At 44.9% G+C, this 27,127-nt stretch overlaps 1 protein-coding gene across 1 annotated transcript in view; it reads left to right on the top strand.

Moving 5' to 3' along the window:
- CACNA2D2 (calcium voltage-gated channel auxiliary subunit alpha2delta 2) overlaps window positions 1-27,127 on the top strand; it is a 1,734,543-nt gene that overhangs the window by 1,564,845 nt on the left and 142,571 nt on the right. The window contains exons 16-18 of the mRNA XM_029599532.1: window positions 9,348-9,419; window positions 13,763-13,837; window positions 16,457-16,531. Coding sequence (XP_029455392.1) covers window positions 9,348-9,419; window positions 13,763-13,837; window positions 16,457-16,531 — 222 coding nt within the window. The remainder of the gene's footprint in view (window positions 1-9,347; window positions 9,420-13,762; window positions 13,838-16,456; window positions 16,532-27,127) is intronic.

Raw genomic sequence — 27,127 nt, 5'->3', positions numbered from 1 at the left:
ATTTCATGACGATGAGCAATGGAAGTATCCATGCTCTCACTTGATGAATTTTCATAGAGTCTGTGACTTGTAGTCCAGCTAAGGTATAGCATTTGTGAATGCACTCAGCCAGCCAATTAGACAAGGTTTGCTTGGCAGCCACTACTCCTAGCCTGTTAGAGTCATAAGAGATGAACAGCTGAGAGGTTTTATGATGCAGCTGAGTTAATTTCTTGTAATGCTAAGGCCCTTTTGCAATCCAGAGTATGTAGGGTTTTTTTGCCATCATATGCATGAGGCCTAGGGAAAAAAGGTAGGCAATATGATGGATTGACTGATATGGAAAGCCAAGACAACTTTTGACAGAAACTTCAGGTGAGTACAGAGAACATCCTGTTGCAGAAAAATTCCTTGTACGGAGGATAGTGGACAAAAGCTTGGAGTTCAATAACTCTTCTAGCTGAAATCATTGCGATGAGGAACAACACCTTCCATGTAAAGACCTTTAGAGAAGCTGATTCTAGTAGCTCAAAGGGAGGCTTCATTAGTTGGGAAAGGACCACATTTAGATCCCACAAAACAGGTGGGTTATACATCCTATAGACCTTTCATGAAACAAGGTATCAGCAGATGAGTAGATATTGGTTTGCTATCCAGTTGAATATGGTAAGCCGCTATAGAGCTGAGGTGAACTTGCAGCAAAGAAGTGGTGAGACCTGAGAAAGGTAGAGTAAGTATTTCAGCAGGTGCTTAGGTTCGCAAGAAAATAAATCCAAAGCATTCTGTTGGCACCATTTGGAGTACCTATTCCATTTAAAGATATAATATCTTCTAGTTCAGGAGTGGCCAACTCCGGTCCTCAAGAGTCACAAACAGGCCTGGTTTTCAGGATATCCGCAATGAATACCACTTAATAGGAGAGTGAGCAAAGAGGACCTAGAGGCAAACCCACCACTGTAACTCCCATTTCATTGTCACTGTTATTCACACCAGAGACAAGAATGGTTGCGTTAGTTGATCCCACTGGGTAGGTAGGTACTGGATATGAAAGCAGGATAATGAATGGCCACTGCCATATGACAGAGGATAACAAGAAACTTTCTAGCCATTGAGCGTGGTGAGGATCGTAGCTTGCAGATGAGCGATATTGTGGTGTATGCCCAGTCCAGAGGCAGAAATGCTGTCTCCTGCAATAAATCTATCCAAGCTTTGATGAACTTGAGACTCTGAGTTGACTCTAGGCTTGACTTGAATTTCACCAGAAAACTTAGGTGGTGCAAAAGACATATCATTGTGCACAGGGAGAAGAGCACTTCTTCCCATGATTTCACTGTGATGAGCCAATCACCCAGGTACAGGAAAACTTGTATTCCCTGATGATATAGATGAGCCACTACTACCACAAGGCATTTCCTAAAGACTCTTGGGGCTGAAGATAGGCCAAATGAAAGTACTTTATACTGAGTGGGAAGAATCCACCTGAAATCAGAGGTAGCACCAGTGCAAAGGGTGGATGGATATGTGAGCATATGCATCCTTCAGATCTGCGGCACTCATCCATTCGTCCTTCTGTATGTAAACGTAAGGGCACTGGTTCACTTATAGAGGTCTCTAGTGACAAAGAAGGTGAACCAGGAGGTGGTTCCAGTTGACTCGAAGGAGAAGCAGCCATATCTAATGCCTCTGATCTGCTGAACTCTGCTTACAGGTTCTGATGATGAATTCACCCTTATAGGCAAAATTGGAACTTCGGTCTGTGGTATCACCATAGCAACGTTGGAAAGGAGAGGCTGGAACATTCTTTCTATCTCCTTGGTCATAGAAGTAGAGAAACTCTTCACCAAATCTGTGATTTGGTTGAGTGATTGATGTGGCATAGGTGATGGGACATCCTCTTCCAAGACCAGGATAGGCTCTTGCATGATAACAGGTAGTCTGTTGGAGGTGTGGGACTATGAAGGATACCAGATCTTCCATCTCCAAGAGAAGTTCTTCCACCACTAGTCTAGGTGAGATGAGTTCCTTGGTTATTGGAGGGGTAGCAGCAACCTGACTTCTTCCCCTGAAGATTTAAGATGGGCTGTGTACAGCTGTATTGGCAAAGCAGTTTTATAAAGTGAAGACTGAGATGGATGTATTAGTAGCTTTGATGGGGTAGAATGCTTAGACACTTTGGATGACTTGGCATGCTTCTATAGGTCCATTGAGATGCACATAGAGGAATCCAGTGTAAGACAATGATATTGGTTTGGTGCATCAGAGATGCACCATGTGTCCTCACACTATGCATCGAGGGATCGTGCAATAGTGGTGAGGTTTCATTGTGTATCAAGGCCACTCATTTCGAAGGCATTGGTGCATCGTGCATTAACGGCCACATTTTAAAACAGCTACATGCACAAATATCGACACTTATGTGTGTGACTGAGCCCTGCATGCTCCATGTGCATTTTCAAAAGCACCCAACCTCACATGTAAGTGCCAATACACGCACAATTGCTGGGCTCTAAAAAAGGAGTGGGGCAGGGTGGGATGGAGGCTGGCTGGGACAGTGGCCATTAGCTGGTGTCCTGGGGAAGTGCATGCTGGCAGTCAGCCAGCACGCACAAGTTACTTCTGCTTCAACGGAACAGTAAGTAAAAAAATGTTAAAAATTATTTTACTTAGGTAGGAGGTAGAGGTCAGGGTGGAGAGGGGAAAGGGTAGGAAGGTTAAACAGGGGAAGTTCCCTCCCAGTCTGCTCCTTAATTGGAGCGGACTGGGAGGGAACTGGGGGAGGCCCAATTGCATCGCCCCATGTAATTTGGTAAAATTTCTCCCCCTGCACACGCTGCCCACACATATGTGTGCATGTTATAAACTCTGGCGCATGCATGTTATAAAATCTATGCATCCATGTGCATGCCCCGGGAACCACGCGCACCTTTTAAAATCTACCCCTAAGTGCATTGGTGTGTTGAGCACATTAGATCTGTATGCGTCAAGTGCATTGGTGCATTGTGCCTCAGGCACCTTGATATAGGATGCATCGAGTTGGTGCATCATGCGTCGGGAACACTGATTCTTCTTGTACAATGGCACTAATGATTTCTGCGTTCATGGTACCACATTTAGTGTTTGTGCTTCTTTTGGCTCCTTTGTTTCATGATGCTTTGTAGCTCGACTTTGGCCTAAGCAGCCAAGGTTGTTTTTTAGGAGCTCTTGCTCAGCTCTTTCCCAGCGAGGCAAACAATGCTGTACTATGGATCAAGGACCTACTGTGATTCTAGAGAGATTTAGGAAGTTCTTCAGTATGAAGCACCCTAGAACACTAAGAGCAAGGGACAATCGTCCACAGGCAAAGCAGTTCTTTTGGTTGTATTCTGATTGGAAGCATTGGTTTTACAGCTCATGACCATCGGTGAGGGATTTTGCCACAGATACATCTTTTGAACCTGCTCACCATTTTTTATTTTTTCTTCTGGCAAGAAATGATGGAAGGTAGGCCTCGGTTCGTTGTTTTTAATCTTTTTTTTTTTAGCACTGAAAAGTGCTGTTGTGGGGCTGCAGGGGCAGCAAGACAATAGAAAACAAAGACTTTTTGAGGTAACTAGCCAAATTGAGAGAATTTTGAGAAAAAATTAAGAGGAGATACACGTCCATGTTATGCTCGGACAAAAAATGACTAACGAAACTCATAAGGCATGTCCGTGGAGGAACTCCTACACATGCTTAGTAGAGTTCAAAACTCTTCTAACTTGGAGAGATGAGTCCAAGTCCAGAGAACATCACCCATATGTAATGGCCAATTCAGCCTGCTTATCAACAGAAAAAGCTTTTGCAATTGGTTTTGTTGTCTTTGGCAATATTTTATCAAACAAACTGTACATATTCTTAACATTAAAACTTTTAAAATTAAATATCTTAGTTTTAATTTTTGCATTTTCTGGTTTTGTCCTAAGTTCAAATGCTAATGTCCTAAGTTCATATTGTATTATGATCACAGTTTCCCCAAATCTTCTCTAACTTATGGGTCGTTCAAAAGCCCCTCCTGAGTCATCAAAAATCCCTCCTGATTTGTAGGTTCCATATCCAAAACCACCCCTGATTATGCAAGGTTTTTTCCTGCTGAGAGCCGTAACTATCATAAAGGATGTTATGCCTGTTGGTCACACGGCTGCCACCGCGAGTACTCACTGCTTGCTCTATACTTCTGCCCCCCCCCCCCCCCCCCCCCCGGGTCTGCTCGCCGCACGGGCCTGCCTGTATCACCACGTTCCTCAGGCCTCCACTTGGAGGCATGGATGCCATCACTTCCTGCTCCGATGTCGGGCCCTCCTAGGCGCGCGCATGCATCATAAGTCCTGCCTTTGAAGCTGCTTCGGCGGGAACCTCGGGGGCATCTCCAGTTGATGATGTAATCGGACTCCTGATTTAAGCTACATCGGCACCCTCAGCCAGTTGACTTGGCAACAAGTTCCGTACGAGTCTTATACCTGCTTCTGGTTGCTGAGATGCCGCTCTTGCCTGCATCTTGGACCCTATCTGGCACCTGCTCCTCGGGAGTCAGTGTGCACTCCATCGGGGACTCGTTCCCCTGGCCTACTCCGCTCCTCAGGCTGGCTCTGCGCCTCTTGGGTTCTACCTGGCTACCGGTTCTACCACCTGGGTCTCCCTTGGAACTACTGCAGCAACTAGTGAATCCTCGGCTGGCCTTCCCATTCCTCGGGATTGTGCCTGTGTCATTCAAGACTGTTCACGCTTTCCCGCTCCACAGGCTATGCTTACTATTTCAGAGACTACCTTGGTCCTCCCCGCTCCTCGAGGTCTGCTCCAGGAAATACTACCACTGCCAGCTCTCCCGCTCTGCAGGCTGCTTCTCTACTACTCAGCTGGCTCTCCCTTGATCTCCGGGTACCTGCCTACTGGAGCTGCTGGAACCGGGCTTGGGCTTCCCGCCGTGTGGGTTGGCCTGCACACTCCTGTCTATGCCCACCACGCTGCAGCTCCACCCTGCAGGGCTGTCCTACCGGAGAATCTCCTGTACATCAATGTCTGCGCCTTCTGTACTGTGGGCTGCCTGGCATCCTCTCTCTCCTGACTCGCCAGGTGCCGTCTACAGTCTGCTACCCTACGGGGTCACCTCCTGGTCCTTGGGGCTCCTTCCCCCACTGTGCTCAGAGCTTCCTGCTACTCCGGACGGTGCGGACCTGTTCCACATACACACCAACCATAACACATACACACCAACCATAACAAAGGACATTCAAAAACTTTGCTTTCTTATTTATGTGAAGATTCTAAAAGATTCTTTACCTGGCTACAATATGTCTCCAAAAGAAAAGGCAAAAATATCCGATGATCCAAAAAGTGTGTAAACTTCAATGATCAAATAACTCTCCTCTGTCCCTTACCAAAAAGTGAACCAACAATTTTCATTTTTTATTTTAATCATAAATAATGCTAGAAAAGTGAAAAAAACATATGTTCATATACCTTCCATCAATTCAAAAACTGGCTGAGGGAGAACAGCTATAATCATAACACACCGAAAAACAGTAGCAGGCATACATATTGTCACAAAAATGTTTCAGTAGCACATGTAAATGACAAAAGATATATATATATAAATTACAAAATTATTATTTAAGTGAGCTACACAACAAAACTGCCTTGTGCTACTATATCATACTTCTTAAGCTATAATAAAGTATATACATTCCTGGTTATCAATTCTCCAATCTTAGCGGATAACTTTCAAAGTTACGCGCATACTTGTATATGGGCATGTGCAAAGTTGCTACAGTATTTTATAACCTGCGGGCATATGTTATGTGCAGGTTATAACTATGGGTAAATATGCACAAAATCATGCTTGTGTGTGTAAAAAATGCACACTGCGAAATTTATTGGCTAAATATTACCAAAGTCAGATAGCCAACTAATGTAAAAAGCTGACTAACAGGGTCATTCATCAAATCGTGATGAGCCGTTATCGATCGCGATATCAAATTCAAATTAGGGAAAGGAGAGGAGTTTGGGCGGAGTTTAGGCAAAGTAGGGGTCTGTAGCGCTGCGGGTGATAATGTATTGCATATTATCGCCCGCAGTAGTGCCGGAAATAGCTACAGCTATTTCATTGGCGCTACAGGGGCGATAGTGTGCAGCAAGGCTGCATCCGCAGCGGGCGAAAACACACCGCCTCAATGGGCCGGCTGCTCACTATCACCCCCTCCCCCCGCCCCTTTTCTGGCTGCCGCTCATCATTCCACTATATTTATAGCCAAATAATGAATCCAGAGATAAATCAGATAGCCAACTAAGAAGCATTTGTAGACTTATTCAGCTATCTGAAAGAGTAAATAACTGATTCACATTTACCCATTCTAGTCCTCTTATGATTTTATAGACCTCTATCATATCCCCCCTCATCCATCTTTTCTCCAAGCTGAACAGCCCTCACCTCTTTAGCCTTTCCTCATAGGGGAGCCGTTCCTCCCCTTTATCATTTTGGTCGCCCTTCTCTATACCTTCTCCAGTGCAACTATGTCTTTTTTTAGATGCGGCGACCAGAATTGCACACACTACGGTCTCACCATGGAGCAATACAGACACATTATGACATTGTCAGTTTTATTCACTATTCCCTTCCTAATAATTCCTAACATTCTGTTTGCTTTTTTGACTGCTGCAGCACACTGAGCCGATGATTTAAATGTATTATCCACTATAACGCCTAGATCTTTTTCCCAGTTGGTAACTCCTAATTATGGAACCTAACATTATATAACTACAGCATGGATTATTTTTCCCTATATGTATCACCTTGAACTTGTCCACATTAAATTTCATCTGCCATTTGGACACCCAATCTTTCAGTCTCCCAAGGTCCTCCTGTTGTGATCGGCGGTGGACCCTTGTCCTGCGGCAGTGGAGAACTGCTCCCTGGTAGGGACCAGGAAGCTCCTGCCCCCAGGGGGCAGAGCACTAGAGGAGACAGAGGCTAGGATGAGTTTCACCACTGGAAGCCTGCGGTTCCCCCCGGGTGGAGCCCGTAGGGACCCGGGCCGCTTGGACTTAGGTGGGCCTTGCAGGGTCTCCAGGAGAAGTTGTAGACAAGCATGCCCATGGACAGCAAGGGAGTACAGTCGAACTTGGAGCTGTGGTTCTGATGGAGCAAGGAGGACCAGACCAGCATAGGCGATGACAAGGCAAGGGATAGAGCCAGAATCAGAGATGTGTTCAAGGGCAGCCGAGGTCAGAATCCGAGGATCAGTCCGAGGAGTGGTCAATGAGGCAGGGGTCAGGTTCTGGAGGTCAGACGAGGTCACAATGCAGGCAGAGGTCAGGAGGCAAGCAGAATGATCGAGGAACAGGCTGAGGTCAGTACCAGAGAGACAGACCAAGGGTATTACCTAGGGATATGAGACAGACGGACACTGGAACGGAAGGATGTCGGGACAAGGCTGGAACAGTTGGATGCTGGAACAGTAGGACACTGGAAGAAGGCTGGAACAAAATTGGAACGAGACAGGAACAAGGCTGGAACAAGACTGTGAACTCGGAGGCAAACTATCACACAAGCAGTGCCGACCCGATTGCCAAGGCAAGGAAGTGCAGACAGGAACTTCCATGTCACAGGCAATCAATCAGGGCGCTGCATAGCTAGGACCTGCCCCTGGCCCTACAAAAGACCGGGCGGAGTGCGCATGCAGGGGCGTGGCCAATGCCACTGAGGATGCCGAACTCCGACATGAGGCCTGGCGCGCAGTGGAAGGCCCAGCGACCGCTGCCGCAGGACGCCAAGGCCTGGAGGAGCTCGCGGCTGCCACTGGGGAGGTCGACCCGTGACTTGCAGAGGAGTTAGCGAGGTGAGCAGGCCCGTGCACAGGTCGGGCGCGGACAGGGCACGTAACACCTCCTACAATTTATCACAATTTGCATGTGATTTAACTACTCTGCATAATTTTGTGTCCGCTGTAACTTTGATCACCTCACTTGTTGTATCCTTTCCCAGATCATTTATAAATATATTGAAAAGCACCCGTCCAAATACAGATCCCTGAGGCACTCCACTCTTTACCACTCTTTACCACTCTTTACCACTCTTTTACCATTAAATCCTACTCTCTGTTTCCTTTCTTTATTATTTTGAATAAATTAACGTTGAATGAGTTTAAAGGGTCCAAGTCAGAAATCACATTTGAAACTTCAAGGTCTGAAACGGATTCCAATGAGTCCAAAGTAGTGTCAATATAATGAGTAATGGCTTTCACCTAATTATTAAAAGTCAAATGGAAGTCAATAATTACTCCCAGACTTTTCACTTTAGTGGAAGTCTGGATAGTAAGGACTCAACAAGAACAGATGGTAATGTTGTTAAACCTCCCCCCACCCACCCCCGCTATAAAACAACCATTTCAATTTTGTCTAAATTCAGTGCCATACTGTTATACGCTAACCATTGCTTTATTGAAGAAATACCATGATATACAGCAAGAAATTACCGAGGAAGTTTCATCCCCAGATGACACAGCTTGAATATAAAACTGAATGTTTTCTGCGTAAAGCCGATGGTCAGAGCAAATGCCAGCAAGCAATTTACAAATAGGTGACAGGTAAACATTAAACAACATAGCTGATAGGGCTGATCCCTGAGGGACACTAGTCACAAGGAGATACCACTTAGAAGTCAATGGCCCAATTTTAGCCTCTTGCCAGAGGCCAGATAAATACGATCTAAACTAATTGAGAACAGTCCCAGAAACAATGCATTTCCTCAACTGTTAGAGTAGAACCTGGTGGTAAATAGTATAGAATTAGGAAGAGATATCCAATGTAATCAGAACATATCTCTTGCCAGCATTCATACCCCTTCTTAGGGAATCAATGAGAGAGAGCAGAAGGATCTCAGTGTTTAGCGTTTTCCTAAACTCAAATTGTGAAGGGTCTAACACTTGATGGCCATCAAGAAAAATTGTTAGCTGTTTCGACACCACATGCTCAATCATTTTTGCCATGAAAGATGAGGAGATGGTGTAGTTGGCCAGATCAGATGAGTTAAGCTGTGTTTTTTTTTTGTTTTGTTTTGTTTTGTTTTTAAATAAGGGTCTTATGGAGGCTAGTTTTAAAGACGTATTGGTCATCAGCCAAGAGGCTGCAGTGGGAGGCAGGAGCAGGAAGACAGAAGCACTTCTTTCCTGCTCTCCCGCACCGTCCTGAAGTGTGGGATTCTCAGCCTCTGATCCACAGACATGCATGAGACAATATTAAGGGTGCTCGAGCACCCACTGTGTCTACAGAGCAGGAGCCTTTGCTGCGAGTGCTGTATGTGCTATAATGTGACCAGTGAAGTCTATGTGGATTTTGACTTTGCTTCTCTCTTCCAGGGCTTGGGATTGGTGGTGACAGGCACCCTGCCTGTGTTTAACCTGACAGAAGACAGTGGCAGTGCTGGGAAGGTAGGAAGCCTTCATCTTCCAGCATTGTTCAAGACCTGAGGGGGGGGGGGAGGGCAGGAGCCAGGGCCAGGGTCTGTGTAAAAAAAAAACTTCTTTTTTGGTTTAGAAGGAAGTTTAATCATCCGGCATTTCCATGATTATAAAATCGACGTGTCCCTATGGGGGTGAGTGGCAGGGCATTACAATCCTTCCCCCACTCCCCTTATAATCGTACAGGTCCTCAGTCTCTACTAAAAGGCCAAGAAAGAGCCATCCTCGCCTCACAGCTCAGACCTTGCACTTTGATATTAACTAACAGGCTGAGGATCTGTGCAAAGACTCTCCATGTATGAAATAGTCAAAAATGTACAGTGATTACCTTTCCTGAGCATTTTAGTGACTGTAGAGCAAAATTTCAGAGACTATTTACGTAGGAGTGTTTCTACAAATTGGCCATCCCACTAATAGCTATCTCTTGTGTCTACGACTGTGTGTGGGAGGATGTGATGAGACACACCCCCCCCCCCCTCTTTCTGCAGGGACACTTGCTGATGCTGACACCCTCCCCATCTCACTGCATTCTGGTGCCTTTAGTGCAGATCTGAAATAGAAGAAACAAGACTACAAATATATAAATCCCACAAGCTGGCCCACGCTGGCTCCCTCCAGAAACTGGGTCTGATCACGCTCTTACCAGAGCTGTCTGCTCTCCCGCTCAGAATATAGTGTGCTCACCTGCACTGCCCTTCTGTTATTTTTATCTGTCTTCTGTGTTGGTTAGTAATTAATTTTCGCTGCTTGTTTCTTGCTCCCAGGCAGACTCTCCGCTCCCTAGGGAGTCTGTGTGGATTTTGTACAGTGGATGCTTTACCTGTACCGCACAGCATTTCAGAAGTACATTTAGCAAGTAGCAGTTACTTTCCCTCAATCGACTAAATGTTACTGCTCTATTTCTGAAACTCTTTTAGCTTTTCCCCTGCTGTTTGCTCTGAATTTCTGGGAGAAAATGTGCTTGGAACAGCATTACGATCGACCTCGTATGGAATGGGATCCAATTGCTTTCTGTCATAAGTAATATCCTTTGTGATAAAAAAAAAAAAGCCAGCACAGAGCTACTGGATCCAGGGGCTGAGACAATCTGTGCATCTATGGCTCACATAACTGCCCCCGGAGGTACAGGGAAAAGCAGAAGGAGAGCAGATTGCTGTCAGTCTGACAGGGCTGATTACAAAACATACTGCGGCCCTAATATTTGAAGCCGACGCAATAAAATTTGCGGAAAGCGCACGCATGGCGCCCACAAGGGGGGAGCGCCATGAAATAAACAAATTAGGAGGTCGCACTAGCAAGGAGGCGCTAGGGTCGCTAGCGCGACCTTAGCGCCTCCTTACTAACGCGACCCTGCGGTTACCGGCGGTCTGCCGGTTATGAACACCGATGCCGATAAACTCGACATCAGTTTTCATAACTGCAGTCAGCCGGTTATGAAAAGCGACGCCGACTTTATCGGCGTCTGTTTTCATTACTGCAGCCGGCCGGTTATGAAAACCGACGCCGATATGCTCAGCGTCGGTCTTCAAAGCGGCCGGCAGAGTTTTTTTTTCTTTTTTTTAACTTTAAAAAAAGTACAGAAAAGCAGTTTGTTCTGCTTTTCTGTACTTTTTTTTCAGTGCGCTCAGCTATTAACGCCTGCTCCAGGCAGGCATTAATATCTGAGCAATAAATGTGTGTCTGAGACGCACATTTATTTTTTTGCATTTGGAGTGAATGAGTAATAGCCTCATTCATATGCATTTGCATGTGATGAGCGCTAACTCATTCACGCTGCGTCGGACGCGTATTAAATAGGCGCTAATTCCCCTATTGCATTAGGAGTGGATTAGCGCCTATTTAACCCACGTCCGACAGCGGCCCCTCTGCTTCTCTCGGGAACGCCTATTGCATGCCCCCAACTTAACCGGCTATATTCTAACCAGATAACTCCTTATCTGGCCATAAAATGTAGCCAGTTAAGCTTTTTAAAATAGCAGCTTAATCTAAATGGCTTTTGGTTATCTACCCTATTTTTATAGATAGATAGATAGATAGATAGATATAGATATAGATATAGATATCAATTTGGAAATTATAAAAACAGGAATTTGTCCAAACCATTTTTAAATGCAGTTGCACTAATAGTTTTCACCATATCCTCTGGCAACGGATTCCAGAGCTTAATTATTGTGTGTTGAGTAAAAAAAAATATTTTCTCTTACTAGTTTTAAAAGTATCACCTAATAACTTCATTGTGTGCCCCCTAGTCGTTGTACCAACAGTTGTTCTGTTGGTACAATGTGATGCAGCACCAAAGAGATGCAAATTAAAAAGGAATAGCTGTATCCTACTTGGCCAGCTCCCGCTCTAGTGCTATATATATATCACCACGCTTGTAAACATACATCAGCCAACTGACAAGTAGCACGGTGTGACCCTTAAATTTTCATATTTGCATTAAAAAGATTTTTTGAAAGGCAGCCAAAAAGGCTTCAAGCAATATAAGGGATAGCTACATAAAGTAGGTAGCTGCAAGTGGCATAGGAACAACCAGATTTATCCTCTGCAGATTTTCAGATTCCAATGTCACCAGCGCTAATGGTATCCCTTCAGATCCTTGTTTCACTGAAACATATTGAGTTGTCACACTGCACATAGCACTGCTTGTCAGGTTGAACAGTACACAGTGAGAACTGTTTCTTCCATTTCAATAATGCTATGGGTCGCTTTTAATCCTTTCCTCTTAAAAGTACCAGCACTAGTTCCATACTTGCCTGAGGTCCTGAGGGATTTTCTAGCTGCAGACATGTATCCCAGAACAAAAAGATGGCGTAACGTGTAAAAGCAGGCAGTCGCAATCCAGGGGTGCAACCTGCAGCAGCAGCAGCATATGAAGAGAAAATCCTCAAGACTAAGCAGAGCGCCTGCACAGAGGTGTGGCACAACAAAACCAGCTGCTCAGGAAAGAGACGATCAAGCACCGTGTCAGAGATACAAATGGGGAAGTCCTCAGAAAAAAATTATTACCAAAACGTTTTTACTAAAGCAGATATTTTTGTAGCAAGTAGAAGAAGAAAAATTTGTATCGCGAAAAAGGGCATGTTCATTACTCAGAATCCCTTTTAGACATAGGGATACGTATAGCTACAGGACATAATCATTTACGGCTGGATTTTAAATCGGCCATGCACGTAGAAATCGCCACTTATGCGCCTGGCGCGCATTTTAAAAAGGGCCCGGCCAGGCGCATGGTGGCGATACGCGCATAAGTGCCGGGCCCTGGCAAATGGGCGGGCCGGGGGGCGAGGATGGGCCATTCCTCACTCTCCCAGCCAGCTGCCGGCGCACGCAGGTTACTTCAGGTCGGGCCCTGAAGTAACTCAAAGGAAAAAAGGTTAAAAAAAAAAAAGGGGGGGGGGGGATTTAGAGGGTGGGGAGGAGAGGGGAAGGGAGGTTAGGGTAGGGGGTAGGAAATTTCCCTCCCAGTCCGCTCCTAAATTGGAGCGGACTGGGAGTGAACTGGGGGAGCCCCTATCTCGTCGCCGTGCAAATTTTGCAAACTTTTACCCACCCCCCCTTGCGCGCGCCGCCCACACAAACGCGCGCAGATAATAAAATCCGGCATGTATGTGCGCGTGGCCCACGTATTTTATAACACGCATGTGCCGGTGCGCACATGTTGTAAAATCGGCACATCCGTGTGCGCACACGCGCACCTTTTAAAATCTACCCTTTAGTGTATAACTGCACATTTCCCTGTGATGGAAAGGATTCTTGTGTTTAATATGAGCATACCTTTTTTTACAATTCAAAAAATGTGTTTCTTGTTGCACTTGTTTCAAAACATCTGCTTTAGTAAAAAAAAAAAAAAAAAAAAGTTTTTTGTTTAAAATTTCTTCCAAAAAATATTTTTTTCTGATGCCAATAAAACCAAGCCCAGCACCATTCAAGAATCCATCACGCTCAGCACACCAGAGCGAGAGCATGCTAATATGGTTGCATTGTTTTATGTTTTTGTAAGTTTTTTATATGTTTCTCATTCACTCTTGTTTTTGGTTTATTGCATTGCTGTCTCTCTTCTAGTTCATCTAGGCGACCTGGCGAGTAACAGATTTAATAAATAAAATTAAAATGAAATAGAAATCATGTAATCACATCAGAACATCATGGTCTTTGGGAGCTTTGCGGTACATCCCACCTGCACACTGCTGAATTAGAGACTTATAGGATTTAGAGGTTTCTGCGTACAGGATACAGACCTTGGCCAGATGAGTTGTGCTTCTGAGTCTTACTGCTGATCCAGTCTTTGCATCGTGTTTTTGTTTTCACAGAACCAGCTTATCCTGGGCGTGATGGGCATTGATGTGGCACTGAATGATATTAAGAAGCTCACTCCTCGATACAACGTGCGTAAAGGTTCCTCTCTCCTTCCCTCTCACCTCCCTAGCTTGTACCTTCACAGATCCTTTAATCTGGAAGGCAGTACCTCATATAAGTGCTCATGCTTACAGACTTACTGTGTGAGAAGGTCCTTTCTGAATGGCGAAAGGACCTGGAGCTGGGAGAAGCTGCAATGGCTGGCAGAATGGTGGGGAAATTGGGTCCTTGGCAGCTAATAGGCACGGGGAGAAGGATGGAAGGGAAAGATGTGGGAAGGATGAGGTGAGAATAAAACGTAAGAAGGAGAAGGCAAAACTGCAGGGAGGGAAGGGAGAATAGATGGGATGCCCTTGCACCTTTTTTTCATCTCCCCCTCTCCTCTTCTCACACCACTCAGGAAATTTTCTGCAGGCTGAAGTTCTAGTACTGGTAGCCACTGTATCTGAAAAATATATTCAGGATGAACCAAAATGGTAAAATCATGCATAATCCACATCCTGTCTGGGTTCCTGGCACAACATGTGCTTTTTAAGGTTTGGAGAAAATGCACATCAATCGAAAGGCCAGCAGAGTTATTCCAGTATTATTTATTTATTTGTTTATTATTTATTTATTAGAACTTTTTTTATATCCCACAGCATCCATAAACACTCAGTGCAGATTACATAACATACATCCACAATATTATCAGAAACACAATAGAATCACAAAATATACCTAAAATTCATCTGTATATCTTACATGTGCGAATTCCCAATGATGAACCACTGTACCCTGGCACAGCACTGAACGCCAGCATTCGCTGCCATCTGTACTCCGGTTCAGACCAGTCACGGCAAAGGGCTGGTGGTTTACACCACAGCAAAGCAATTCTTTGGGTCTTACTCAAAAAGGACTTTTCCCCATTCAGCATTGTGGAAAGAATCTTTATTGAGCGACGCTCTTTGACTTCTGCCATTTCTTATCACTTGCCTTGATTCCTTTGGCCAACTAAGATTTCTCAGTGCAGAGCACGTGTCATAGATTCATTCACAAATGGAAGACATCACCTCCAAAAACATGAATTCAGCATCTGATGGCAGCCCAGCCTGCAGTGTTATTAACATGGTAAGCCGTTAAATCCCTGGGCCAGGGAAGGCAGCACATCGTCTGAGCTGCATTTATGCCGTATGTAAAGGCGCTCGTAAATACCTGATGCTGTTTTCCCTGCCTGTGAGAGCACATGTCTCTCTGACGCTATTGGGTTTGATGTATTAATATTCATAATTTGCTGCCTCTGCTGCAGGGAGTAAAAACTCTTATGGAAAGCTGATGAGTGCAGCATCATGGAGGGTGGAAGGGAAGGGAGAAAGCTGGAGCCTTCTGTAAAGGTGGAGTCCAGCATTTTTCCTGCAATCACTGTAACCTTCCTATTGGAGTTATAAAAGTAGTAATAATAGAGGTGAGGCTATCCCTGATTCGGACATGGAGATAAAAATCAAGTCTGCCTTTTTTTCTACAGTTGAAGTAGTAGGTGCATAGTAGACTGAGAGAGAGAGGCTCTCTCAGTCAGTGCTAGTAGTATCACGGAGGGCGTCTTCAGTCTGTTCTATTGTCAGACAGGGAGAGAAACTTCCTTAGTCTGTGCTAGCATCAGACAGAAAAAGGGGCTTCCTCAATCTTTGCTAGTGTCAGATGGGGAGAGGGGGCTTCCTTAGTTTGTGCTAGTATCTGACTGGGGGAGGAGTTCTGTCAGTCTGTGCTAGGGTCAGTCAGAGAGAGGGGCAGTAGTGGAGGTGGAAGGGGGTGATATTAGTGAACCAATAAGCTGAGAGGAAGCTGAACCATGCGACTGTTGCTGCTGTCCTGGTGAAAATCCTTAAATTTCAGGTAAAAACACAAACTATGGAACTGCAAAAAAATAAATGTCCCGAGAGATGGCTAAATATTGGTTGCTGGCAATATAGGCAGAGTAGGCTAAAACCAAAAGCAGCTGATAAAAAAAAAGCACTGTCCAGGAGAAGAAGCTGAGCATAAGGAACAGACCTCTGATGAAGGTGAGAAAAAATTGCTGAACCTGTTCTTTCCTTTGATCTGATTAGGGCAATAAAGGGAGTCATGAACAGACTAGTTACAAAAGTTCATACCTCACTAGGCACCAGGCTGGACATTGTAGCGGACAAAGAAGCCCAGTGGTCTCCACCATCAGGGAGACCATGGCTAAAGTGTAGATCTGTGGTCCAATTGCACCTGGAGTATTGTGTGCAGATCTTGTCACCCTGATATGATGATTTTCCTTCTTTGATCCTGGTCTGGTCACATCTCCTTGTTCAGAGTCAGAACCAGGTGTGTACAGTGGGAACCCCCATGCCTCTAGGAGAAACACTGTGTGGCAACATGCAAGGGGCTCCCTCAGCCTGTGCGGGTATCAGACAAAGAAAGAGGCTCCATGCTGGTATCTGACAGTGAGAGGGGCTCCCTTAGTCTGTGCTAGTGTCAGAACGACAGGCTCTCTCAGTTTGTGCTAGTGTCAAACAGGGAATAGGTTTCCCTCAATCTGTGCTATAGTCTCTTGCCCCTTGAGTTTCGAGGGAGTTATTTGCTTGGGCAGTAGAGGGTAGTTATTTCAGCACTAACCAGACACTTGTTTTTGTCTCTCTTCCCAGTTGGGGGCTAATGGTTATGTGTTTGCCATCGATCTCAATGGCTACGTCCTCCTACACCCGAATCTGCGGCCCCAGGTGAGAGTGAAAGCTGCACACCGTTTCTCCTGTGTCTTATAAGAATACACAATAGCTTACCATCCCTGAATTTTCCCAGATTTCAGAGGAGGTAATAATCAAATTGCCTACCTGTATGCAAACCCCATGACTAGTTTTATTCATTTGGTCTGCCATAATAAAGCAAAACTATGTGTGTAGTTTTGTACTGATTATTAGGGATGTGAATCGTTTTTGAACGATTAAAATTATCGTCAGATAATTTTAAAATCGTCCAAAATCGTTAGAGTGCACAATACAATACAAATGCCCCCGATTTATCGTCAGGGGCATTTGTATTGATTCGTTAAATAGGGCGCGGGAAAACCGGCACACCAAAAAAACCCTAAAACCCACCCCGAACCGTTAAAACAAATCCCCCACCCTCCCGAACCCCCCCCAAAATGTTTTAAATTACCTGGGGTCCAGTGGGGGGGTCCTGACGCAATCTCCAGCTCTCTGGCCACGGCTGCATTGAGAAATGGCGCCGGTGGCCCTTTGCCCTTATCATGTGACAGGGCAAAGGTAGCGCCGGCGCCATTTTGGTTCCTAGCTCCCGACGTCACGCGTGCAGGAGGTCGCTCCCGGACCCCCGCTGGACTTTTGGCAAGTCTTGTGGGGGTCAGGAGGCCCCCCAAGCTGTGATGAGGCATTCTTTGTCTGAGCTCAGTGTTTCCTGTTGGCTGAGTGCTTCAATGGTTCTCTGTTATTAATCAAGTTTTTTTGCTAGTCTGTCCACTAGAGATGTGAATCGTGTGATCAATCATCTTAACGATTGATTTCGGCTGGGGGGGAGGGAATCGGATCGTCGCGGTTTTGTTTTTGTAAATATCGTGTAAATCGTAAATCGGGGGAGGGCGGGAAAACCAGCACACTAAAACATGCCTAAAACCCACCCCGACCCTTTAAAATAAATCCCCCACCCTCCCGAACCCCCCCAAAATGCCTTAAATTACCTGGGGTCCAGAGCGGGGGTCCCGGTGTGATCTTTTACTCTCGGGCCTGCGGTGCGTTGTAGAAATGGCGCCGGCGCTACCTTTGCCCTGGACAGGTCAAAGGTAGCGCCGGCGCCATTTTGTTTTTTGTCCCCCGACGTCAGGAGCGTAGGAGATCGCTCCCGGACCTCCGCTGGACCCCCAGGGACTTTTGGCCAGCTTGGGGGGGCCTCCTGACCCCCACAAGACTTGCCAAAAGTCCAGCGGGGGTCCGGGAGCGACCTGCACTCGAATCGTTTTGCCGTACGGCCAGCGCCATTTTGCGCAAAATGGTGCCAGCCGTACGGCAACACGATCCGACTGCAGGAGGTCGTTCCCGGACCCCCGCTGGACCCCCAGGGACTTTTGGCCAGCTTGGGGGGGCCTCCTGACCCCCACAAGACTTGCCAAAAGTCCAGCGGGTGTCTGGAACGACCTCCTGCAGTCGAATCGTGTTGCCGTACGATTGCCCTATGAGGCGCCATTTCTACAATGCACCGCAGGCCTGAGAGTAAAAGATCACACCGGGACCCCCGCTCTGGACCCCAGGTAATTTAAGGCATTTTGGGGGGTTCGGGAGGGTGGGGGATTTATTTTAAAGGGTCGGGGTGGGTTTTAGGGTTGTTTAGTGTGCCGGTTTTTCCGCCCTCCCCCTTCCCCTCCCCCTTCCCCCGATTTACGATTTTTGACGATAAATCGGGGGAATTCCTATTGTATCGTGCTTCTAACGATTTTTGACGATTTAAAATATATCGGACGATATTTTAAATCGTCAAAAAATGATTCACATCCTACTGTCCGCAGTTGGCTTTTGAAGAGAATGCTGGCAGGCTAATGTCACTGCAGGAGTATATATACTGTGTTGTCCGCTTTGCTCCTTCTCCATCTGCTGGTAGAGGTGCATAACCCACTGGTTCTGGATTCATCTGACTATACTAAAGAAAAAGGACATTTCTCACTTTCCTTCATCTTGGTCTTTAATTTGTTATTGGTATTTCCTAATTCTGAACGCTTTTCTTAAACAAGATTATTCTTGTTAAATTATATAAATAAAGAGAAAAAAAAGATAAAGCAAAACTGGAAAAGGTGCAGAGCAGGGTAATAGAAATGATGAAGAGGATGGAACGATTGCCCTTTGAGGAAAGGCTAAAGAGGTTAAGGGCTCTTCAGCCTGGAGAAAAGACGGCTGAAGTGAGATATGATAGAGGACTATAAAATTATGGGTCCTACAGAACAAATTAATAGGAAATGATTATTTGCTCATTCATATAGCACAAGGATTAGGGGGCACTTGATGACAGTAACTAGTAGCAGATTTAAAACACATTTAATAAAGTATTTTTTAAATCAATGCACAATTAAGCTATAAAGTTTGTTGCCAGGGAATGTAGCCATGGCTAGTTAACTGAGTTTAAAAAAAGGTTTGGGCAAGTTTCTGGAGGACAGGTCTATTAAGAATTATTAGCCAGATATTTAATTTAATTTTGGATTTCTCTTTTGCCTCTTGTGATTAGACAGCTACTTCAAAGCGATTTAGAATGGGACTGAGGCCGCTGGCAATGAATTATAATGGGAATACAGTTAAAGATGGATTACAATAGAGCTGCCATTGATTTAGGGTGTTGAGGAGTAGTATGTAAGCCATTAAAGGCTAGAGATCTGTGCAGATTGATACATGTCCTTAAGGTATGGTACATGCTGATGATGTAGAAGAATTGGGTAGGCTTGGGTGTCTCTGCCTCTTACTTCTGGAGGTGAGCAACATGGAAGGACTTTCCTATTAGGATCTGCCAGGTATTTCCAATGACCTGGACTGGCCACTGTCAGAGTCAGGGTGCTGGGCTCGATGGCTCATTGGTCTTATTTAGTTCAGATCCAGCATCCCGCCTGTTCCATTTCGAACCACAGAGCTTTGAAATAATCTCATTGTAATTGTACAATTTGTGTTCTGATTGTTACTTTGTGTTGCATTTTTTGTACACTGTTCTGAGCAGTTGATTGGCAGGCAGTATATAAATGTAAATAAATGAATAAATAAATATAGCTAAATAGCCATCAATAATAGCGTAGCTGCTGCCTGAACATTCATCCTGATAATTCCCGTGCATAGCCAACCAGAGAGAGACAGGCACATGAGCACCTGTATTTCTTCTAGCACTTCTAGATATTACTGTACTTGCAGACTGCTAGACAGACCCAGTTGCATGATGGCCTGCATTTCTGCTAAATTTTATATTAACAACTTTGTCAATCATTCTGACAACCCCATTCACTGAATCATTCAAATCAAGCCACCAGTTCATGCTTCCACTCTTATCTTCATTCTTTTGCAACTACGGATCCTCTGAGCTTCTCCCATGCTTTCATGAAGTCTGTTCCCATTTTAGCCTCCATCACCTCATGTTAGGAGGGCATTCCAGCCATTGACCACCTTTCCATGTGAAAATATTTCCTGAGGCTGCTCCTGAAGCTACCCGTTTCGGACCTCATATCACGATCCCTTGTTCTAGAATTTCCTTTCCATTGAAAAAGGTTTTTATTACTAGCATTCAGGTATTTGAATGTCTTAATCATATCTTTCCCATCTCTCCTTTCCTCTAGGTTAGACATATTTAAATCCCTAAGTCTCATCTCATAGGACTTCTGATGTAGACCCTTTTGGTAGCCTTTCTCTGTACTGTCTCCATTCAGTCTACCTCAGATATATCTACTCTATGTGGATCTTAGTCATGTGCAAAAAGACAAACTTTTCCTCCTAACCCGAATGAAATATCAGTCACAAAGATACTGAATAGAACCAGCCCCAGGACCAATCCTTGAGGCACTCCATTCATCATCTTTTTTTCTTCAGAGTGAACCCCATTTACCACCACAATCCGTCATCTTTCCCTCAACCAGGTTCCAGTCCGTTCCACCCCTAGACCACTCAGTTTATTTATGATCCTACTGTGAAAGACAGCATCAAAGACTTTGTTGAAATCCAAGTAAACCACATCCGGCACTTAGCCCCAATTTAATTCTCTGGTCATCCAGTTGAAGTAATTGATCAGATTTGTCTGACATGGTTTTCCTTTGCTCAGACCACATTGCTTCAGATCCTGTAACCCACAGACTTAAAGATGATTCACTCTCCTTTCATTCAGAAGAGTCTCCACTAATTTTTCCACTACCGAAGTCTGACTAACCAGTCTCTAATTTCCAACCCTATTAACACTTTAAAAAGAGGGACAATATTTGCCTTCATCCAGTCTGGCGGAACTGCACCTGTTTCCAAATATTTATTAACAGAAACTTCAGTGGACCCATTAAAACCTCTCTGAGCTCCCTTAGTATACGAGGACTGCGGTGGCCAACTCAAGAGCCATAAACAGTTCTGGTTTTCAGGATATTGACACTGAATATGCATTAGATAGATTGGCTTGCACTGTCTCCAGTATCTCATGCATCTTCATTATGGGTATCCTGAAAGCCAGGCCTGTTTGTGGCTCTTGAGGACCAGAGTCCGGCACCCTTGCCTAGGATATATCCAGGATATATTCTGTTCCATGGCTTTGTCCTCTTTCAGTTTTTCTAACCCCACACAAGCACTCTTTTTCATGAATGGTTTGGCATTTACCCCATGGTTTGTTCTTGTCCTTCTTCAATCTGATCATTAGTTAATGACAAACAGAAGTATTTGTTTAGCATTTCTGCTTTTTTCTTGTTCTTCTTCACACAGTGCTCCTTTTCTCCTCTCAATTTTTTTTAATCCCAGCGGTTGCCCTTTCTCCTTTTTCACTAGTGAAACCTGAAAAAAAAAAGTTCTTATCTCCTCCCTTTACCTCTTTCACTATCTTTTGATCCCCACTTACATTTATATTTCCTTTACACTTTATCGGGACGATTTTTCAAAATGACACAGGTTCTTGCAATGTGTGAGCGTGCAGAAAGGAGAAAGTTCATGCCTGCTTTCCTTGCCTAGAGAAAAAAGCACCCGCAGATGTTTGTACCTGATTTTTCTGCAGATAGTTTTTCTCTTTCAGTCAAAAAGTTGTTTTGAAAAGACAAAATTAGGTGTGATGTATTCTCTGCCCCCAGGAGCACCTCCACTCAGTGCGGGTAAAAGTATCCATGGGGAGAACGGACAATTTTTTTTTTAAGCCTTTTTCACCATCACTGCTTCCTCCACCTCAAATATACCACATATTCTTCCCTGTGCTCCTTTTTTCTGAGATCCCTTGTATATTTTGAGTGCTAAAATAATTTTGCCATTATGTAAACCTCCCCTTCCCCCCCCCCCTCCCCCCCATTCCCGGCACTGGGCATTTGAGTTGCTTCAATATTAATGAATTAATTTGTTTATTTAAAGGGATTTATTCCCCATCTTTGCATGGTTCTTGCATAAAATTACGCATCCCCATTTTCTTACAGCCCTATCCTTCCTGTGTAGCCCATTATGGCTGTATCTACTTCATGTGACTCATTCAACCATGTCGCCATAATAATAATATCTAAGTCTGCCTCCACAATTAGGGCTTGGAGATATGGAATTTTATTGTCTAGACCATGAGCATTTGAGCTTATAGCCTTCAAGATATTTCTCTTTGCCGTGTCTACATTCCATATAGCCTCATACCTGTTTCCTTTGTCTATCCTGTTACTCTCCCAAACAACATTAAGCTGCTTTCTCCCCGTACTCAACTGTTCTCCTTTTCAGAACTGAAATGTTGCCCTCTCTCAAAACTCAGCTGCTCTAGTCTCCCCCTTTGGTTGCTCTTTTCCCCCAAACCTCAGCTGCTACCACTACTACTCAGCTGTTTTCTGCACCAACATGCTGTCTCCCCACACTGAACAGTTCTCCCCAACAAAACTCAACTATTACCCTCTCAAAAATCAGCTGCTTCCTCTTGACAGTGAGCTGCTGCTCTCCTCAACCCCACACACATTCTTTTTCCACCCTTGAGAAGTTAGCTGCTTTCCCCTCCACACTCAGGAGGTAACTTTCAAAGGAGATACATGCATAAAGGTAACATATATCATAGCAATTTTCAAAAGCCCATTTACACGTGTAAAACCTTTTGACAATTCAGCTCTATGGAGTGAATTTTCAAAGGAGATAGGAATGTAAAAGTAGCAATTTTCAAAAGCCCCTATACACGCTTAAAACTCTTTGAAAATTACCTCCTCAGGTTTTTTTCCCTCCACACTCAGCTGCTTTCTTCCCCATCCCCACCCCACCACTCTTTACTCAACTGCTGTCTCCCCTCCCCACTCCTCCCTACAACACACAAACACCCCCACATATTTACGCTCATTCAGTTGCTCTCCGCACACAGATCCTTACTCCTCAGTCAGCTTCTATTCCACATTCTACGGCTCTCAGCACCCTCTTCAGCTTCCCTTCCCTTTCTGTGGCTTTCATTGCCTGTTACAAACATCCAGTCTCTGGAAAGCCAAAATGATCTAATATTCATTTTTATTATTATTTTCTAAAGTATTCAATGTGCTACAATAAAAAGTTTAAATGTATCATCATAGCTCTCATGCGTTTTAAATATTGAACAAAAAGCAAAAAATCTCTCTAGAGCATTGCATAGGGGGTTAGCAGCATTCTTATTACACTAATATACTCAATATATGGTCATTAAATAAATTATAATAAACAGGAAGTACATGTGATTACAGTACATACTTAATATTGTTATATTATTTAATGAGTTTGTGCTGCAAAGTAGCATGAGTCACAAGTGCATGATAAAGGAGAATATGGTATAAATATTATATAGTTTTTAATATAAGAAAAACATAATGCAGTACCATAATAGCTGACAGCAGATAAAGGCCATATGACTCATTCAGTTTGCCCAGCTGTGCCACAGCAATCATTCTTCGATCTCCAGTCATCTTCCCCTTTCTCCCTTACCAACACTGTATTGAAAGAATATGAACTCATTGTGTACCTTGCAATAGATAGGAAGTATACATAGGAATACCCTTTACCTCCTCCTAACATTATTGTGATTCTGCCCGTGAGCCGCGGGCAGTCCCCCACCTACCTTCAGTTTCCACGCGGCCAGCCAGGCCGGGAGTATCCTCTTCGCAGCATAGAGCTGCTGCTGCAGTCTGTTCCTTTCTTCGCTGCAGAGCTGCCACCGCCGTTGCCGCTGTCCTCTGGGCCTTCCATGCAGCAGGGACGCCGCTGTCGCAGTCTTCTCTTCCTGGCTTCCACATAGGTGCAGGTGCGCGCCTCTCTTCAGCTTTTAAAGGGCCAGTGGCGGGAAAAGCCCCGCAACCCTCTGAAGTGACATCATCAGCATGTTCCTGCTTCAACCCTATAAAAGGGCCTTGCTACCATTCCTCAGTGCCTTCGGATCGGGTTTGCACAGTGTCTGTGATCTTCCTTCCGACCCAGGTCTTCCATGGTCTCCTGTGCCTTGATGGATCTTTGTTTCATGTTCTTCGTGTTCCTGAACTTCATCTCCTTGATGTCCCTGGTCTCGTCCATCGTCTGAGTTCACTCGTCGCCTGTCTTCTGTTCCTGATGTTCCAGATGTTCCGTGTCCAGATGTCCTATGTACTGAGGTGCCATGTTCCTTGCTTCTGATGTCCGATGTTCCTGTCTTGACTTCATCCGGTTCATCTTCAGCTCTTTGTCCAGTTCCCAGGTCCCTCGTCTGTCCACCTCTCTTGGCGTGCCATGTCGTGGTCCGTGATCAGCCCATGGGATGGCTGTGTAGGGCGCTTCGTGGTACAAGGCCTTCTTCTCGTCTGCAGTGCAAGCCCCCAGGAGACTTCTGTTTTTAAAGCCTTGTTACTGAGTATGTTGTTCCCGATCTACAGAGTCCTTTTGTGTCTGCTTCCATCTATGCCTAAGACTCTGCCAGAACCTGCTCTGTTCCAGCGTGGTCTGTGACCAGCCTCAGGCAGCTGTGTAGGGCGTGCCCTGGTTCAGACCTCTACTGAATCTTCACCATGTTCCGGTCTTGAGTTCCACATCTTCGCCTGGAGTCTGCTTCGCGTTCAGCGTGGTCCGCGACCAGCCATGGGCGGTTGTGTAGGGCGCGCTGCGATGCAGTTCTCACCCAGTACTTTCACCTGACTCTTGAATCCTTGCCTGAAACTTCCGAGCAACTTGAATCCTTGTCCAAGTCTTCTGAGTTTCCTGGCTCCTTGCCTGAGTTTCCAAGTCTCCGTCTGAGTCTCCTGAGTATGTCTTCGTCTGAATCCTCCAAGTATCCCAAGCCTTCATCTTGTGTCTTCATGTTCCTGCCCTCAGCCCCCATCTGGCCTCAGGCACTCGTCGTTCCCAAGCGGCGGGTCCAAAAGGGCTTTTGAGTGGCCAGAGGGCTACTCTCGAGATCAATATTGCATTGCTGGATCTCATTGGTGCGTGCAGGTCCAGTGGAGGGCTGAGCCTGCCTAGTTCCTGTTCCGGATAATCCTCGCCTTGTCTTCTCTCCAGCCTCGCTCCTGCTCCACCCATGCTCGTACCAGCTCACCTCCCACGGTGTGTCTTGGGGCTCCTCCCTGAGCCGTGCCGCAGCCCAAGGGCTCACAACCTACCTTAGATGGGACCACGCTTCCACGCTCCTAACAGGGCCTGATGGTGCGCCCTGCAACAAACATGACTGCCCTTTCCAGATGTTTAATGGGAGGGGACAGAGCGGAAAATCTTAAACTATTTCAGATAATGTGACTTAATGAAAGTATTTAATTGCCACAAGGTTAATACTGCCAAATAAAATATTACATATTACATAGACTACAGTTTTAGCCAGATAAGTGCCACTAAACATGGCCAGATATTTGAACAGCGCCATTTGACGTTCTAAATCCTAACTTAGCTGGGCAAATTGTGCTGAATATTGGGCTGTATAAAACCCTTTCTGTAGGTAAAATAGAATTTAACCCAAAGAAATCAGGGCTTTGATATTTTATTATGCCAACCTGTCCATAAGTAAAAGTAGGCGAGTTATTCAGCAGTAGTAGCTGAGCGGAGGGGGGGGGGGGAGATTAGAACAATGTGTGTACTGTATATACAAAGCTACATGTGTTTTCAATAGAAGAATTACCCCAGAGAAAGCAAGGGCAAATCTCTGCTGATGATGTATCCTTATGCAACAAAGAAAGATTAACTCCCCATGTAGTGAATTGTACTTTCATCAGTAGAGCAAATCCTATAGGTTGAAATTACCCATGAGATGTGCCAGACATGGATTCTACTACTACTACTACTACTACTACTATTACTACTCTTTATCATTTTTAAAGTGCTACTAAATGTACACAGCACCGTACTGATACATATATTTATTTATTTATTTATTTATTTAACATTTTTCTATACCGACCTTCAAGGTTGAATACCATATCAGGTCGGTTTACATCAAACAGGGGGTAGATAAATATAAAATAATGAACAACTTTTTATACTTAGAGGAAGCAAAAAAGCAGAAAAAGTTACATAAAACAAGGACCATGAACTTGGAAGCTGATTCAGCTGGAAGAAGAAAGGCCTTAAGAGAGTATTAAATTAAATACAGTGAGTCATGTCCGAGTCTGGTCTAGCGAGAGACAGTTCCAGCTCCATGGAGCTTACAGTTTAATCAAGGCAAACATATATGACAAGCAAGAATCTCCAGGAAATATATTTATTTTTGAGAAGTGCTTAAGATTTAAAATATTTGACTATAGCCAGAGAAGGAGCATGACTCACCTACTGAGGAAGGCTATTCTAGGTATACGGTACAGTAAGGTGGAAAGTGCAGAGTTGAGAGTTGGCAATTGAGAAGAATGGCACAGATAAAAGCAACCTACCTGATGAATAGGAAGGGCATAGGGCATTGTGCCATGGCACACTGGTGAGCCTTCAAACCTGATCAGGGGTGCCACTGCCTGATGCTCAGATCCAGAAGAGCACCTGGGCTCTGCTCTTGGCACCTCACAGCAACAAGAGACACCAGCAGTGGCTCTTAAATATGTAGAAGTCCCTTTCTGAGAAAATGTGTAATCATGCGTGCCTCATCTTCCTAGCTATAGCATGAGACCCAGGATGTGGTAATTAATGGGCTGGATGCAGTGTATCGGTAGCCAGGCTCACTTTGGGGGTCATTTCCTAAGCATTTTTCCCATAGACACAGAATGGGCGAAAACCATCAGTAAATGACTCCCTTTGTGTGGCCCACACTGGCCGATGTAATAAATCCCACACTAAGGCCTAGATTTATCAAAATGCACTAAATATCACATGCAATAGGAAAAGGGGTGTGTTTTATGGTACTAGGCAGTTTATCACAATTTGCACTAATACCTATGCAAAGCGCTATCTTAGCGCAAATTGCGATAAGTGCCAGAATTGTTGTATTTCCTACATACAACCATTGGGGGGACCATGTTTAAGCTCCTGGAGAGCCAGCCTAGCTATATGAAAGAGAGAGAGAAAGAGAGAGAGAGATACAGACTAGCCATAATGCCCTCACACTACATCCCTATGGGAGGCCCACCTAGTAACTGGAGGTGAGGTTTAGGTATTAGTGTAGGGGTTAGGGGCCACGTTGACATTCAGAGTGAGACGTACGAACAGAACAGTGCTCTCTTGTGAAGATTTGATGACCTTCGGAGTGAG

This window comes from Rhinatrema bivittatum, chromosome 4 (assembly GCF_901001135.1).
Source record: "Rhinatrema bivittatum chromosome 4, aRhiBiv1.1, whole genome shotgun sequence".
Classification (NCBI taxonomy): Eukaryota; Metazoa; Chordata; class Amphibia; order Gymnophiona; family Rhinatrematidae; genus Rhinatrema; species Rhinatrema bivittatum.
The sequence above is the reverse complement of the archived record's forward strand: the minus strand, read 5'-3'. Positions and strand labels throughout refer to the sequence as shown.